We start from the raw sequence: 17,595 nt of genomic DNA on the forward strand, positions 1-17,595 counted from the left end.
CTCCTTGTGTTATTGCTGTTGTTGTTATGATTATTTTTATTATTGTTTATAATTATCTAAGAAAGAAAGCATTGAAATTGATTAGAAACAACAATAATAATAACCAAGAGAATTCATTAGAAGTATCATTAATTAATCAACAAGCAACAACGAATTCTCCAAATCCTTATTATAAAAATAATTCATCTGAAGCTCCAGTATATCAAATTCCAAAAGAAAATGATAATTTTGAAAATCCATATGCTTAAGATTGTTTTATTTATCTTATAAGTTCTTTTATGTTTTAATAAAAACTTATATTTATTTTCTGCGAATTATTATTGTTTTCTCATGCTCAATTTGAAAGAAAAACCTTATTAGTTTTGATGAACTTGATATTCTTTTATCATAAACATTTATGAGTTTACTAAAACAATACAAAGAGAAGTAATGAAATGATATGAATAATGATAAACAATTTCATATTTTGTGAAAATATTCTTCTTTATCACTAGAACTAAAATAGGAAATTCTGCTTCACAGAGATATGATGAAAAGTGAGAAAGATTATGAATAGAACATATATTTTGAACATTATTTGTTGTAACTGATCCATATGTTTTATATATTATTCTGTCACAGAAAGAATCTTTAACTGTAATTGAACCAGAAAATAGATGATAAAATTCTACTCCTGGTCCTGTGTTTCCAAGAAATGAACAGTTTTCAATAAGAACAGTTGAATCAACTGCATAAAATGTTCCATAATCAGAATATTTATGATTATTATTCAAAACATTACAAAAATGAAAATCATAGTTACCACTATCTAATTCTAAAATTAAATAATTTGATGTTGTGTTACAAAATGATGAATATGTTACATTACTTAGACTTGTTGGTTGATTTAGAACTATTCCTGAGTCATAGTCTGCTTCACAGAAACTTGTGTTGATTGATTTAACTTCAATATTTCCATGCCAAAGACTATTTGTTCTAGGTTTTTCTAAATTTCCGCATTCATAAAAAGAACTTTCATAAAGATAATTTTTATTATTTGATTTATCAACTAAGTAAACATATGAATGATGTCCATAGGAGTTTGTTTTTGATTTGTAGCCACATGATCGATATTGGACAATCGAACTATCACAGTTAAAGTAGAGAGATCCACCATCTGAATTACTGCTGCAGTTATTAAATGAACAATCAGAATTAAGAAATTTATTGTTTGTGTTCGTAAAATAAATGGCACTATCAGTAGTAATACAGATAAACAAACATTCAAAGATGAAACACTCGTTTTTGGTGGAACTTTTATGAATACTTTTTCCTGAAACAGGTTCTGGAACAGGATTTGCATCATAAAATTGTTGCCAAACATCATTTTCCGACTGAGAACTATCAAATTGGATTCATAAGTTGGTAAATTATTTCAAAAAGTGACAATGCAATTTTTATTTCATCATTTCATAATTATTATTATACAAGAAAAGTTTAAGTCCATGGTAAATCATTAAAGTTGAGCAATATTCCATCATTATATCTTAATAGTGTAAATAAGAAATATCATATATTTATTTCGCAGATGCCTGATTTTTCTTATTCAATAACTCCTTCAAATCCTCTTAAATTCTACGTTCCAAGTTCTACGACAATTGTATTCACTAAAGCAATAAATGTTTCAGGTAAAGTTCAAACATCAGGAACATCTCTTGATATTTTAGGAACTACGAAAATTAATGCAATTGAGTTTACAACTAAAGGAACACTTGTAATTTCAACTAACTCTAAAATAGGATATTGCGATCTGATTGCATTTAACTTTTCAACAAAAGATTGTAAACGCACTGTTATTTCAACAGGAGCATATACTTATGGATTTAATATAAGTAAAACAAATAAGACATATTGCATGCTATATATATCCGATTCATCTGTTATCAAGGCTAATTTAAATATCGAACATTCCTCAATTTCACCAGATGGAAAATCGCTAACACTTAGTAGTCCTTCTATCACAAGTTTTCATTCAAAATCCAAGAATAAAAAGATGATCATATTTACCATAGGTAAGTCATATTATGGGTCTGATTTACTTATTGATGGAAACAAATCATATTATAGCTTTTATAACATTTCAGATTCAACCTCTTCTAAAATAAATATTAATTCACCAGCTGGCTTCATTTGTGATCCAAATATTAATGTCACTGATGGCGATGGTAAATCTAATGTATCAGTTGTTTGGATTATTATTGTTGCTCTTATTATCTTAGGCGGCGATATTTGCATAATTCTTATATGCATGCTGTTTTTACGTAAAAAACGATCAAACTATAAAAGCATGGAGTTACAGTCATCATTATTAAATACGAATCAATATCCTAACCGACATCAAACTGGTCCAGAAGGAATTTATATACCGCCTACTCAACCATAAATTTATCCACAACTTCAAAAAAAAATTAATGAGGAAATTTTAATTCACAAATAAAAATCCTCTTTTTAACAATTCAGCTGTAAAATAATAACAGATTGATTGATATTCATCCTATACTAATTGCTTTGATGATTTATAGCATAAAATTTACAGTTCGGATTGACATTAGAAAAAAATTCATATGAAATATTGTGGAAAAATATTAATATTGAGTATATAAGATTGAGGAACAAATAATAAGAATATTAGCTTTATTCAGATCCGATTTGCGTTTTCAATGATTAAGGGTCCACGGTACATTTTCAATACTATTCAAAAATTGAAAGTAAAAATGAGAATTATCGTTATCGTCTTTATCTTGAATCGATTTTTTGGAGCTTATTCGTTGACAAAATCCCAAAATTATTCTAAAATCAGAATATAAATATGATTTAGATTTATGATCTATGAATAGATATGGGCCATGCCATATAAATTTTGGTCATTAACGATAGCCTTTGTTTGGCCGGACTGTGGACCCTTAATTTTTTTTCTAGAAAACAGGGAAGAAATGAAACATTCCTATCAGATAACTCCGATGAAGGATATAAGAATAGACATATCCAAAGAAAACCAAAGAAAGAATATAGAATGCCAAAATCAGGCGAATTCCAAAATAACTATCAAAGTGAACAAGATGGTGATGCTGACATAGATGTTGGAAAATATCGTGTTGGAAATGCAATAGACAGGATTAGTGGCTTTGGCTAATTCTGATAGAATATTAGTTTTTTATGAAATTATTGTTTATAAATAATAGTGTTTAATAGATTTTCAAAATTTTTGTTTGACTTTTTTTATATACTACCATTTCTGAGATTGCCTTAGAATAATTATATCTGTAAGGGATGAGTTATTAAAAAGTAATCATCGATATCAATATATTAAAAGGAATGTATGATATAAGTGAAAAATATTACAGTACAAATATGATAATACCAGAGGTAGTGAAATATTTTCAGGACTAGGACTTATTATATTATCTAGGAATTCCAGTTTCTTCATAATTTTTAAAAATTTATTGTTGTAATAAGAAGAAAAGAAGTTATGAAAAAGAAAACTCTACAATCAAAGAAACACTATTAAACTCAGATATGAATCAAGACCAACAAGAATCTATATGAGCAATTTTCGAAGTAGTAGGATAGGAAGGGGTGTGTGACTTTTTTTGTTACGTCTATATATAGATGAAGGTATATTTTCACATTTTCTATATATAGATGATATAAAAATTTTTTCTTACGTTTTTTAAGTCATGAATTCGTAAGAAAGCGCGACATTATTAAATAAATTAGTAATAAATATTATATACTAAACACATTTTAAAAAATTAACATTAATTTTAAAATAATTTATTTTTTTATCTTTTATAAAAGAAGCTATATATAGATGATGTCAGATATTCCGCGATTAATTAAACATTGTTTAAATCCTGAATGGGTTAAACTTCAATTTAAAAATGAAGATTGTGAATTATTAAATGAATATGAAAGCCAAAATAAGCTAATGAGGTATAAATATAATGATAAAGAATATTTAATTTCATGGAATCAATGGAGTCATAATCAAAGACCTCATAAACGAGAAGAAGAAATTGAAAATAATGAAATGGAAATCATTGATGACATTAAAGAGGATGGAATTCCTAAATTTTGTAGAAAAACCTTTAGAACTAAGTTAGGAGCATATAAACGTAGAGTATTAAATCCTGAATATCTTAAACATCAATTTAAAAAGGAAGACTGTGAATTATTAAACGCTAATGAATATGAAAATGCTAAATCAAAACTGAGATATAAATATATTGGAAGTGATGAAAGGTGTAAAGATAAAGATAAAGTTTATTCAGTTTCATATAATAACTGGCACACGTTAGGGATAAGAAAACATTTAGGAGATTATGGTAAAAGTTCCGAATTCTTCAAATCTAGTATGTACGAGAGAATAAAAGAAATTAGAAATAATTATTTTCATGAATGAAATAAAAAATAAAAAATAAACTTTAAACATTCATGTCTCAGAATCAACATAGAACTTTAAGAAATTAATGATTATTTGAATTTATGAAATCAATTATTTGATTCATTCTTTCTTCAATCTCTTCTATTCTTTTTGTTAAATCATCTATTTTCATTAATGAGGTGATTCTTGATTGAGGAATAGATTTCAAACTAACCACTCCTTTTATTTTTGAAATTTTGAATCCATCAACTTTAAACATTTTATTCAATTTACATGTTGTCAATTCTTCAAATAATTTTTTATTATTAGCATAATAGTCATTAAATTCTTCAACAGATGAAAAAATTTTTATTTCAGTAATTGGTTTAACAACATTTATTTTTTGTTGAACATTTTCACTTTCATTTATTTCTTCCTTCTCTGTTTCATTTATTTTTAAAATTGGTTTCATTTATCATTAAATAAAAATTAGAATATAAGTGATGAAATATATTTTTTAATTAATATTAAATCAACTATGGCGGCAGGATTCTTTAAAAAATTATGGGATGGAATTAAGAAAGCTGCAGGTTGGGTTTATAAAAAGATTATTAAACCTGTTGCAAACTTTTTGGCACCAGTAGCGAAAACGGCAGGAACTATCATAGGTGGAGTATTAGGTACTAAAGCAGGTAATCCGGCGATGGGAGCACAAGCAGGTAACGCAATTGGTGGAATTGCTGAAGGAATACCTAATAAAATAGGAGGTAGATAGTGGAAAAATAAATTATTTTAAAATTATTTTTATCTTAGTATCGGTTGTAGTCTTTGATAAACTTTTTCTCCTTTATTTAATACTTCTCTTATTGGGGCAGCTTTTGGCGTTATTGATTCAGCAATGTCACTAATTGCTTCTTTATTCTTAAATATCCAATTTGCTCCTTTCTTCATTGTTTCCCAAACTTTATGCGCTCCTCTTTTTACTTTATCCCATAATTTTTTAAAGAATCCTGCCGCCATAGTTGATTATTTCATTAAAATTAAAAATTCATTTTCATCTTTTAATTTTGATTTTTTATTTATTAATAAATGACGACTAACTATTTGGTGCCAAACACTAAACCGATTAATGGAAATGTATTTCATTCATTCGAAAAGATAAATGAAATATTCGCAAAGAATGACGGTAGAAGATATTATAGAGAACTTGAAAGTTCATGCTATGACTCTGATGCTCCATATTTTGATGATAAACAAACTCATTTAAGAATTACAAATCCGGCTCATGATGTGAACCAATTAGGTGACACATATATTAAACGCAAAGTTAAAGCAACTCTAGTTTCAAATAAAGCTTTCACATGTGATGCTGCTTTTAAATGCATGCGTTTATTCGTTGGTTACAAATCATCAAATCAAAACTTTAAACAATTAGAAGTAGAAACCGAAAGAGGTGATGCTGGTTATCTTCAGATGGATTGCGCCCGTGAATCTTTCGCATTTGCAACATATAAACCAAAATCAGAAAGGAAAGTTAAAAAGTTTGTTCATTCGTTATATAATAATGTTCAAAAATATGATAACTCAGTATGTGGTAAATATATTGACCCTTCAGAAGTTTTCAAGAACGCAAATGAAGAAGTTGATGTCACTTTTGATATGATTATTCCGGTAAATGATTTGTTAGCATTTCAGGCGTTCGATGATTATCCTAAATCATTTGGTGATATCATTCTTAAATATTATGTTTTCAGGGATACTTTAGTATTTTGTCAGGTTGACCCGTTAAGAGTTGCTGATTTACAAAATTACGTTTATGAAAAGATAACTGATGAAAATTATGAAAAGATTATGAATCATGTTTATAAATATGATCGCAAATTCCAACAAATCGGACTTCCTGCCAAATTAATTACAAGCTTAGCCGCTACATCTGCTGACGCAACAGTTGGTGACGTTATTATTTCATGCACAAAGATGGAAGTTTTAGAGGATAAATGCATTACACCAGGATACGGTTTAATTGAAGAATCAATTAAAGCAATACCACGTTTATTCAGTAAGGAAGATCCATTCATGATTCCAGCTCAACATATTGACGTTCGTTTACTAAATGGAGGTTGCATCACTCCTGAAGGTATTAGCTCAGATTTCTCATACGCTCTTCATAATGTTACAGATGTTGTGTTAACATTTCCGAAGAATGCAATGCAAAGAACGGTTTTAGAAAATCCAATGCTTCGAGGTCTTCAGGTCACTATAGATTCCAGAAACTTCCCCGATCAAGCGATGACCACAGTGGGTGACATATTCTTTACACGTATGCTTCAAGCTTCTGATTTAGATGGAGTGAATGAATGCACAGAAGAATACGAGGACTCATTAACTAGACCACTGAATGCAGATGAATGGCACGCCATTAGCTAGAACATGGAAAGACCAAACTTCATTCTTATGCACTATTCCAGTTCAACGTGATGGAGCGGGTATATTCTTTGATGGATTAGAAACTTTCAACTCACAAGTTACAGTACAAGTGAAAGCTTATCCAATCATTCAGGGTGTAAATGACACTTACTGTTCAAAGGTGACAAATCCTCCTCAGGTTTGGTTTACTAGGACTACATATTGGACATGGACACCGGATGAAGGTTTGAAATATCATCCAACAGGTACACCACCACAGTATAGAAGTTTATATGATGAAATATTGATGAATAGAAATGTTTAAAACTATAAATTTATTTTTGATTAAATGGATTTAAATTCATCCACCCCTTATGAAGAATTAGCAGGAGTATATAATACATACGTAGATGATATGATTAATGAAGCATTGAGTGATAATAGAAATGCTCTATCTAAGGAAAAATTAATGAAAATTCCATATTCTGAATGTTACTTAAATTCAATCACTGCAGCAATTGGTAAACAAAATAAAGGTAAAACATTAACGATATTAAAACAAATTATCATTATTGCTAACACTTCCCCCATTCACATGTGTTAATTTATATCAACCGTTCAGGTTCACCTTCAGATGATACATTTGAATCTTTAAAGCATTTAATCAAAATTCCAATTATTTATTTATCACAAGAAGAAGCAGAAGATTATTTAAAAAACTTTTTAATGTATAAAGAATTATATAATACAATCAAGAAGCAAGGATTAGAGGATAAAATTATTGATAAACAACGGGATGAATTATTTGAAACACTTTCTATTTCAAATTTTGATAGAGAATTTTTGCATTCACTCATTTTTCTAGATGATGCAGTGAAATCAAAACTAATAACAAATGAGAAATCATATTTTAATCAATTATTAACTCAATGTCGACACATTCAGTGTTCATTCTTCATGGCTGTTCAATACTTCAAAGCATTAAGCACAAACATTAAATCAAATCTATCAACCCTTTTCATTTTCAGTGGGTTTAGTCGTCAACAGTTGAACGTTATGCTTTATCAAGTGAATTTACCAATGAGCATTAATGAACTTTACACACAATATCAGCAATTAGGTGAACATGGAAAATAATAGTTGATTTAAATAAAGGAAGTGTTAAATTTGATTAACTTTTTATAATTAATTTTTATTTTTTATTTATAATTAAACATGACAGAAATAGCAAATCTTCTACAGGTTCCATTAAAACAAGGAACAAACAAAAGGGTGCATATAATAGAACTATGAAAGTTCCTGATGGAATGAAAGAATTAGTTCATATTGTTGCTGGTCTTCAAAAAGATGTTAAACAAATGAGAAACGTTTTAACATTACCAGAAGCTCAAGCATATGCCAAACGTCATGGTCCAAATTGGGAAGCACACGAAGCAGACATTACGGGTCCAGATGGAAAACCTGATGGTATAAATGAAGTTTTCGTTACTGATGGTCAAGGTAATATTAAAGTCATAAATGGTTATAAATTAACTATATCTGATTATCCTAAACGTAAAGCATATAATGAACGTTATCCTATGCAATTTGATGAAAATGGAAAAGCTGTTAAACAATTAATTGGAGAAGGTGAAAATGGTCCAATTAATTCATACCGTCATAATCCATATTCTTATTTCAATGAAGAATTAAATGCTATTGAAGAGGGACCGGATGGATTACCACGATATTCTAACCAGTTTGATGGTCAATATGCAAATATTAGACCTGAAATTTCAGCTAAGAAATTCTTTAAAGTTGCTTTATTCGATCCAGTTTTCGCAAATGTTAAAGATGAACTTAAACAGCAATTCCAACCAATTATAGTAGCAAGAATTGCATCAGGTGCTTTATCTCAAGCATTCAAAGATTTAATTAAGAAACCATTATATCAGCAACGTGGTTTAACTTATGATTTAGTTAAGGAATCAGATAAAAGAAAATTTGAGAAATCAGATGATTATAAGAATGCAATTAATGAATATATTCGGTCTATTAATTTCGATGAACAGCTAAAAATCAACTTCATGAACAAATACAGGGAATAATAGATTCAAAAGTTCCAGCAAAATAAAAGTTTAAATATATTTTTTTTATTCGATTATAAATGAGAAGACGTTTCACTAGTCAAAAGAACACTAACGCAAAAGCAGAGATTATGGTTGGTTATAACGTAAATGATGATAAATCACGAATTATTCAAAATGTTAAAGTTAATGTTAGCCCTGAATTAGCAAGGTCAGCAACTCAACCAAATTTATTAACTCGTGACTTACCGAAGAATGAGGAGAATGAAGAAAACCATGAGAATGGAGACCCAATCATTTTATCTGAACCCGGTAAAGAACCTGTTGAAATTCCCACTTATCCAACATACCCCCACCTCTTTCATCAAACATCGAGAACCCATATAAAATAGACATTAATTCTGAATTAATGAAAATTTACCGTGATATAATAATTAATAATTATGATTCAATAATAAATTTAATTGATCAATCCGGTTTAATTATTTTACCTTATGAATCATTAATTCACATTATCGCCATTCTTTGTGATGTTCAAGATTCAGACGTTAAGATTCAATTTTTCATAGATGATGAGGTTTCATGCTGCGGAACAGTTGCAAAAATAAATCCTATAAAGGATATTAGCACAATTAAGATATCAAAGAACGGAACAACAACTGAACTTCATTTAACATATAATGATATTTATAATAAAATAGTTGATGAATATAAAAATCACTTGAAAAATTCTTTGTTAAGGCTATTTAATATTCAAGCATTAACATTATTGAATAATAATCCTTTGAATCATAATCGATAATAATTGACTTTCACCAGTTTCTATCGTTTGTTTTATTTCTTTTTGTTCCCCACTATCCGGATCGGTCATTGTAATTGTTTTTGTTATAGTATCAGCTTTATCTTTAACTTCAATCTTTTTTCCATCGGGATATTTAAACCAAAATTCCAAAAATTCGATATTGTCAATCTGTTCATATTTTAATCTATCAATTACATTTTTAATACCATCTGAAAATCTTATGAAATGGTCATTATATGGGTTTGATTGAACTAAATTTGAATGAAGTGAAATATAACCTGTTGATGAATATGACATTGACTCATATTTTCTGAAAACACTAAAATTTATAACATGAATGAATTTCTTATTCGTTGAATTTATGAATTCTTGAGGTAATCTTATTCTAGTTTTATTTATCACTGGAAAATAACGCTTTACCATATTTTTAATCGTAATAAAAATGTCAATTATCAATATTATTTCGAATAATAACTGTGAATTAAATTTAACAGTTAGCGGAATTTATAATGTTACTCTCGTTTCTGTGAGTGGTAAATTTAATCCCATTCTTTTAGACCCTTCAGATTATATATCATTTATTAAAGATGACCATGAAAAAACGTATAATATGTATATAAATAATGTGATAGCGAAATGGGATATTAACATGATTTTAAGTTATTTAAATGAATCATTTATCGTATGGTATGAAGAAAATTTTAAATCAAAACCTGATAAACTTTTTGAACTTGATGAAATAAATAACCTTATTAAATTTCCGCTGAAAATTAAATTTTGTACTCCTCATCTTCGTTCATTGTTGGGGATATTAAATTTTGAAAAAGATGTTGGGGATGTTTTGTATTCTGACACCGGTTCCAATTTCATTTTAATCAAATGTGATAAAGTTAATACCCCAATGAGATTTTCACATCAAACATTAGACCCTAACTCTTACCCATCAATACAAAACATTTTATCCATCAACTTAAACACATTTTCTTTATCATATCCGTTTCAATTATCCGGGAATTCATTTATTCTTCATTCAAAAGATTTATCAAATATTAAATTTAGAATAACTGACCTATTTGATTGTGATTTAGAATTCATGAATGAGATATTATGGCAATTTCAAATAGAAAAAATAGCTGATGAGATAACGGATTAAATATTTATCAAATATTAAATTTAGAATAACTGACCTATTTGATTGTGATTTAGAATTCATGAATGAGATATTATGGCAATTTCAAATAGAAAAAATAGCTGATGAGATAACGGATTAAATATTTATTTTTAAATCATAATAAATGATTAAACAACAGCAACCACAGCAACTTAAGGCACAAAGCACCCAGGTCCTTCAGACCATTACATACGCCATATATGCATATAATTCAAAGACGGCAGAACAAACGCAAAGGTTGAAATATGGAGATTTGGAGATAGTATTGAAAAATGAACATTTCGAATTCGTTTGCAAAGGTGGTGCAGTGATATCAAATATAAAAGAAATTTTATTTATGAATTCAAAAATTAAAGGTATAACGGATGATATAACATCAATTCCACCAGAAGAACAGAGATATTACGCATTAAATGCATTTCCTAAAGTTTTGAAGATTGGAAGATTTAATTTAAATGAGGAATTCATAGAAGGTTTCCTAAATGACATAATGAAGAAGGCAGATAAGGAATATGTGGATAGTGAGTTAAATAAGAAGGCAAATTTGGTTTATGTTGATGAAAAAGATAATGAAATTAAAGAAAAGGTTGAATGGTATCATGAATGGACATTTGAGACTTTTAAAGTTAAAGCTGATACAGAATGGGTTTCAGCATGTTTAGACCTTAAAGCAGATAAAACTTATGTTAATACTGAATTAAATAAGAAAGCTGACAAAACAGAGCTTCAAACATTAAAGACAGAAATACTTCAAACATTATATCCTGTTGGTTCTATTTATACGTCAATGAATTCAACAAATCCATCAACAGTTTTAGGTTTTGGTATGTGGAAGCAGATTGTAGATAAATTCTTATACTGTGCTAGATATTCAAAGCAAACAGGAGGTTCGAAGAAAATTAAAGAAGCAAACCTTCCACCACACACTCATACAGGAACTACAAACTTTTCTGGCGACCATATCCACTCATTAAGAGACCACCCATTATACAACTCAGAATATGAAGCTGGCTATGATGTTTTATCTCCAGATTATAACCATTCAGCAAAAAAGACTTTTCGACAAACTGAACCGGGGGGAAATCATGTCCATACATTCACAACAAATTCAACAGGTTCGGGTAAAGATTACATGCCACCATTTGTGACTGTATTCGCATGGTACCGTATTTATTGAACGCGCTTGAGCCCAGACCTTTGGGTCAAGGCTTACCGAATGAACTAAATATATTTTATGTCTGTAATTAATTAGGTAATGAAGTAATGGATGAACTGCAGAAATAAATGTTTACGTTAAGTGACTCAAAGAGTCCGGAGACAAAGTCTCATGTTTACGTTAAGTGACTCAAAGAGTCCGGAGACAAAGTCTCATGTTTTTAGGTTATTCAATAATTAATTATTTTTGAAGAACTGAAGGTGCTACCATGTTACCATGTGCTACCATGTTGATTAACTTCTTTTAAAATTACTGACAACATGACATTTTGACAACACAGCAGGAAATAATGTTTAGGTTAGAATGTTAGATCTAACACGTTTTCTAACCTCATTTCTACCCTCATGAATTTTCATGAATTTTATATATTAATGTTTTCGTTAAGCCACTTTGTGCCGTCAGTCAGTCAGTCAGTTTAGGAAAGACTTTAGAAAGTTGTTGGAAAATAAGTCCTGGGAAGAGTATTATAAGGCATTTTGTGAAGAATATAGCAACAGTCCGAATTCCGGCGGTTGCTTTTTATACAAAATTCATGCAGGAATTCCTGAGTTTTGGTTGAAAGAATACGGTCGAGCCACTTTTGGCTCCACCTCAAAACAAGCATTTTATGAGCTTACTAAGGGCGTTATAAATGAATTCAAAGGTATTTACATACATCCTGACCTCGTTCATTTTGTTGCTGAATTCAGCAAAAATAATGTTTAGGGTAGATGGTTAGATCTAACCTCATTTCTACCTCATTTCTACCCTCATGAATTTTCATGAATTTCCTTAAGACAGAAGAAATAAAGTTAGTTTTATTTTTATTTTTTTATTTTGTATAAAAGATATGATTTCAACAATCGGCACAACAACAATTCAAGCCACGAACGGCGGGACTCTGTCCACAACTACGGCACCAAATTCATTAATCATGAATCCTACGTCAATGTTGGTAGAGATGAAAAACTTCATTCCTTCTTCATATACTTTTGAAACAGAAATACAAAGAATAAAGCAAGAACTTTTAACAAGTAATTTAGACTGTAGTGCGAAAGATGAAACAAATGGAGAGGAGCTATATGAAATGCAAGATATCATAGACCATTTGCCTAAATTACCGGAAGTTCAGCAACAAAAACTAACTATTCCTGAATTCGATGAAATTGAAGTTAAAGTTACTGATTCAGTAGAAATAAAGAAGTTCATACGTAAAGTAAATTATGAATTCCTTGGTTTTCATTGCAACCATAAAGTTATGAACAAAGATTGCGACATGGTTTATAAAAACATTTCTGACATATATAAATCTGAGGAGTTTAAGACTTACGATAACTTTGTTTCATTAGCTGCTGAATGTGTGTGGCAAATAAGAGATAAAGACAGAAGAGGTAAAGTATGGAACGAACAGATAAAACCAACTGCTTCAGATTTAAAGAAAGCCATTGATGCTTTAGTTATTTTAGCTGGTAATGTTTCAATGTATAACGCAAAAATGAATCCGCAATGCTCAAAATGTAAAGCAGCAATGAGGAAATATAACTACTCACTAAAGAGATAGAAAGAATGAGAAACGATTACGCAGACTTAAAGAAAGAAGCAGAAAAGCCAGCAGAAGAAAAATGGACATGTTGACATTTCTTAATAAAAACTATCCCACAGCTGATGATTTCCTTTTATCTGATGTCAAGAAGAAGTATAAAAGAAACTTTCGGCATTGTTAAAATTTTTGATATATTAACTGAAGAAATAGAAGCTACAAAAATATTTAAAATTTCACGAATTCATAACGTATATCACGTTAAACGTTTGTAAATCTTGAGGGTAGAAATGAGGGTAGATATCAGGTTAGATCTAACCATCTACCCTAAACATTATTTTTGTCTGAAAAATGACCAAATTTCATGAATTTCATTAGTTAGAAAAATAACGCTAATTTTTTCTAAGAAAATTTTTATTTTGTATGTAAAGACAGTAATGTCAAACATTGAGTTTGAAACAGTTAGAAAGATTGACAATGACACCAAAGTGGTTAGAATAGGTGATTTAAACGTAAGATACTCAAAGAAATACAACAAATATTCTTTGTCAGACATTATAACACTATCTGGAAAGAAAAAAAGGACTGGGTTAGAATTGCTTCTACTCAGAAAATTTTGACAAGAAATCCTGAGCTTATGATATCAGTAGCATTTCATGGAACAAGAGCATATCTTATAGACAAAAGTCTTATACCAATAGTTTTGTTATGGTTAGACCAGTTGTTGGATATAACTTCATAACATATGGTTCATTCGACTCAGAACGTTGCAGTGAAGGCTTACTTTATATCGTTCAGAAACCGAAGGACTTCAATACAAAGAGATATAAGATAGGAAGAACATATAATATAACTCAAAGATATGACAGTACAGTCAATAGAGTCAAGGTTGTGTTCGTTAATGATATGAGAGCTGCTGAAACAGAACTGCTTGAAGTTTTTGAGAAAAGGTATGGTGCTCCCATGAAAGGTAAAGAAACGTTTGAAGTAGATGAGATAGATAAAGCTATAAAATTATTTGACGAAGTTGCTGAAAAATACATGTAAAGCGTTTATTTTTGGTCTTTTGTGAAAGTCAGAAAATAACGCTAATTTTTTTTCTAAGAAAAATTTTTATTTATTTTGTATGAAACGACAGTAATGTCAACATTAGAGAACACAACAACTGCTATCGTTCATGAAGCCATAAATGAAGAATACGAATACATACAATATAACAAACAACTTCGCCTCATTCGTTCGGTCAAAGATGACATGTACCAAATGCAAAGTATAATGAATGCTCTTCGTTCTACAAAGCAAGCATATCATTGGTTTGAAAACCAACAGACAAAAGAACTTTTAGAAGAATTTCCTCATATGATTGCTTCCCTCGGAAAACCGAGAGAAGAGATTCCGTACGAAAATCGCAAGAATTTGGCTCCTGGTTTGAAAGGATATTATGTTCATGTTTGACAAAGTGTTTACGTTCATTACGATGAAGTCATGACAAAGCATTAGCGATGAAGTCATGACAAAGCATTAACGATGAAGTCATGACAAAGCATTAACGTAAACATTATTTTTGGGTCATTTACACTCATTACGATGAAATCATCATGACAAAACATTAACGATAAAATTTATTTCCCCGACTGTTGTCAAAATGTCATGTTGTCTCATTTTTTCAGAGAAGTTAATTAACCTGGTAGCACATGGTAACATGGTAGCACCTTCAGTTCTTCAAAAATAATTCATAAATGCCTTCCTCCTTTGCTGTTGTCAAAATGTCATGTTGTCTCATTTTTTCAGAGAAGTTAATTAACCTGGTAGCACATGGTAACATGGTAACACCTTCAGTTCTTCAAAAATAATTAATTATTGAATAACCTAAAAACATGAGACTTTGTATCCGGACTCTTTGAGTCACTTAACGATAAAATAACTGATAACAAATTTTTATTTTTATATAAATGAATACCCCACAAGCTCAAAATTTACCACGAATCATAACAAGGGAGGAAATGATAAAAATGATGCGAGAACATGTTAAAAATAACAAACCACTAAAACTGAGAAAATGTGGTTATGCAGTAATGATGGAAAGAGAGATGTTGTCAAAGAGGAATAAAAATTAAATTTGGATAGAGTTTAAAAATTCATCTTTATTAAATTCATCTCTTCCAATCAATTTATTTATTCTATTAAATTCTTTTATTTTTGCTTCACTCAGTTTAAGGATTGAACGGTAAGTTTCTAACTTTTCAATTATTTCCTTCTTCTCTTTATCGTTTTCAATTACTTTAGTTTTATGGGCATCAACCCCACCGCATTGTGGCTTCTTTTTGTAATAGCATATTTTTGATTTAATTCTGTTTAGTTTCTTTTTATATTCATCGTCAGGACTCTGAATCTTAATTAAATCAGGACTCTTGACTGCTTCGTTGTCACTCATTTCTTACGAAATAAAAAAAATTAAATATTATTTAAATATAATGGAGTAATAAAATAAATCGGAATTTCTATTAATTTATTGTCAACTTCAACTAATGCATTGCCGTTAATATATCTAACAAATTCAGCTATTGTGTCAAATCTTCTTCTTCTTTTTGTCATTGATTTATCAGTTTTTCCATAATCGAGATGAATCAAAACTTTATCCCCTTGTTTAAAATTCATGAGCCCCGAATTAATTTGTTCACGTTTAACATCATTTAACCTTTCCATTTGCTTTCTAATATATTCCCATTCTTTTGAAAATTATTTTTCATTTCCACTGGTTTCATGTTTATAGTTCTATGCCATGTATTATTGTAATAATATACTAACTGTTGTATGATGGAGTCATGATTTCCATCCAGTATATCTGACCGTTAACCCCTAACGCATCTCTAAGAGTTCTCATTACCGCATCAACTATTTTATTATGAAACGTATATGGAGAGGATGAAAAGAAAAAATTAATTTGTGGGAAATAATGAGCCATAGTTGCCTGAAATCCTTTATCACCATCACCCCTGATATTATCTACTCTTTCATGATCTAGTAAGTATTGAATAGCTCTTCTTGTTTCCTGTTCTGTTTTCCCTTTCACTGGAATGCAATATAAATATCTAGTGTTAATGTTAATGGCAAATAAATAAGTAACTTTTCCTTTTGAATATTCTAAATGATCTATTTCGTATGAATATGGATATGGAGCAAATGAAGGGCGACTAAATTTTTCCTTTAACGGTTGAATTTTCGGGTCAATTGGTTTATTTAATATCTTGAAATCCTTTTTAAAATCTTTTTGCTTCTTTAATGTTTGAAATGGATATAATAAAGTGAATGATGAAGGATTAACTGAAGGAGGAGGTTTTGGTGTTGGAGGTTTTGGTGTTGCAAGTGGTTTAATTTTATCTGCTTTGATTTTGGATTTCATTCCCCCCTTCATTAATTCTGGATGTATTCTATTCATTTGTTTTAAATATGCTGTATATAAAGGTTTGATATACTTTCCCGCTTCGAGTTTATGTTGAAGGATGAATTCCAAAAGTTGATCTTCATTTAAAAGTCGGGCTGAATATGGTTTAACTAATGAATCATAATTAAAGCTTGTGCTTCATTTATGGTCTGAAGGACTGGGTGTTTTGCATCTTTTGTTTTTGTTCCTTTGGTTTTTGCGGCTCAGGATTATATAATTTATATAATTCATCAATATCTTCTTCTGTTAATACTTTATTTTTGAAATCTTTCAACTGTTTAAGTTGTGATTTAGTTTTTCCCTTTGTATATTCATTATTTTTAATTTTGTCTTTAATTTTAGAAATTATTTTATCATGATATTTCAAAACTTCATTTTTATAATATGGATAATAATATTCCATATCATCACCCGTTATATTTTCATTATATTTTTGGAGATATGATTTTAAATCGTAATAACTAAGAAAATTTTGATTAAGTACTAAATCATCAATTAAAATTTTTAAATCTACGTTATCCATTTATATAAAAATAAAATCAATGTTTTAAGGGTGCCCACCTCTTTG

General features: G+C 29.4%; 4 protein-coding genes and 1 pseudogene across 5 annotated transcripts, besides 2 other annotated features; 4 read left to right on the forward strand and 1 right to left on the reverse strand.

Moving 5' to 3' along the window:
- Window positions 1-1,567: 1,567 nt before the first annotated feature.
- TVAGG3_0826110 (uncharacterized protein) lies at window positions 1,568-2,422 on the forward strand (the record flags this gene model as incomplete). Its single annotated transcript, XM_001315620.1, has 1 exon — window positions 1,568-2,422. The coding sequence occupies one exon, from the start codon at window positions 1,568-1,570 to the stop codon at window positions 2,420-2,422; it is 855 nt and encodes a 284-aa protein (XP_001315655.1).
- A 286-nt stretch (window positions 2,423-2,708) lies between these two features.
- Window positions 2,709-2,942: a mobile genetic element.
- Window positions 2,943-7,283: 4,341 nt separating this feature from the next.
- Window positions 7,284-17,595: part of a mobile genetic element that runs on past the window's edge.
- Window positions 10,972-11,442, forward strand: TVAGG3_0826140 (uncharacterized protein; the record flags this gene model as incomplete). The annotated part of the gene is made up of 1 exon (XM_051248300.1): window positions 10,972-11,442. A coding segment is annotated over one exon (471 nt), but the record flags the coding sequence as incomplete, so codon positions are not given.
- TVAGG3_0826150 lies at window positions 12,893-13,857 on the forward strand (annotated as a pseudogene). Its single transcript has one exon. A coding segment is annotated over exon 1 (965 nt).
- On the forward strand, window positions 14,723-15,037 carry TVAGG3_0826160 (KilA, N-terminal/APSES-type HTH, DNA-binding family; the record flags this gene model as incomplete). The annotated part of the gene is made up of 1 exon (XM_051248301.1): window positions 14,723-15,037. The coding sequence occupies one exon, from the start codon at window positions 14,723-14,725 to the stop codon at window positions 15,035-15,037; it is 315 nt and encodes a 104-aa protein (XP_051083776.1).
- TVAGG3_0826170 (uncharacterized protein) lies at window positions 15,696-16,016 on the reverse strand (the record flags this gene model as incomplete). Its single annotated transcript, XM_051248302.1, has 1 exon — window positions 15,696-16,016. The coding sequence occupies one exon, from the start codon at window positions 16,014-16,016 to the stop codon at window positions 15,696-15,698; it is 321 nt and encodes a 106-aa protein (XP_051083777.1).

This window comes from Trichomonas vaginalis, chromosome VI, assembly GCF_026262505.1.
Source record: "Trichomonas vaginalis G3 chromosome VI, whole genome shotgun sequence".
Classification (NCBI taxonomy): domain Eukaryota; phylum Parabasalia; order Trichomonadida; family Trichomonadidae; genus Trichomonas; species Trichomonas vaginalis.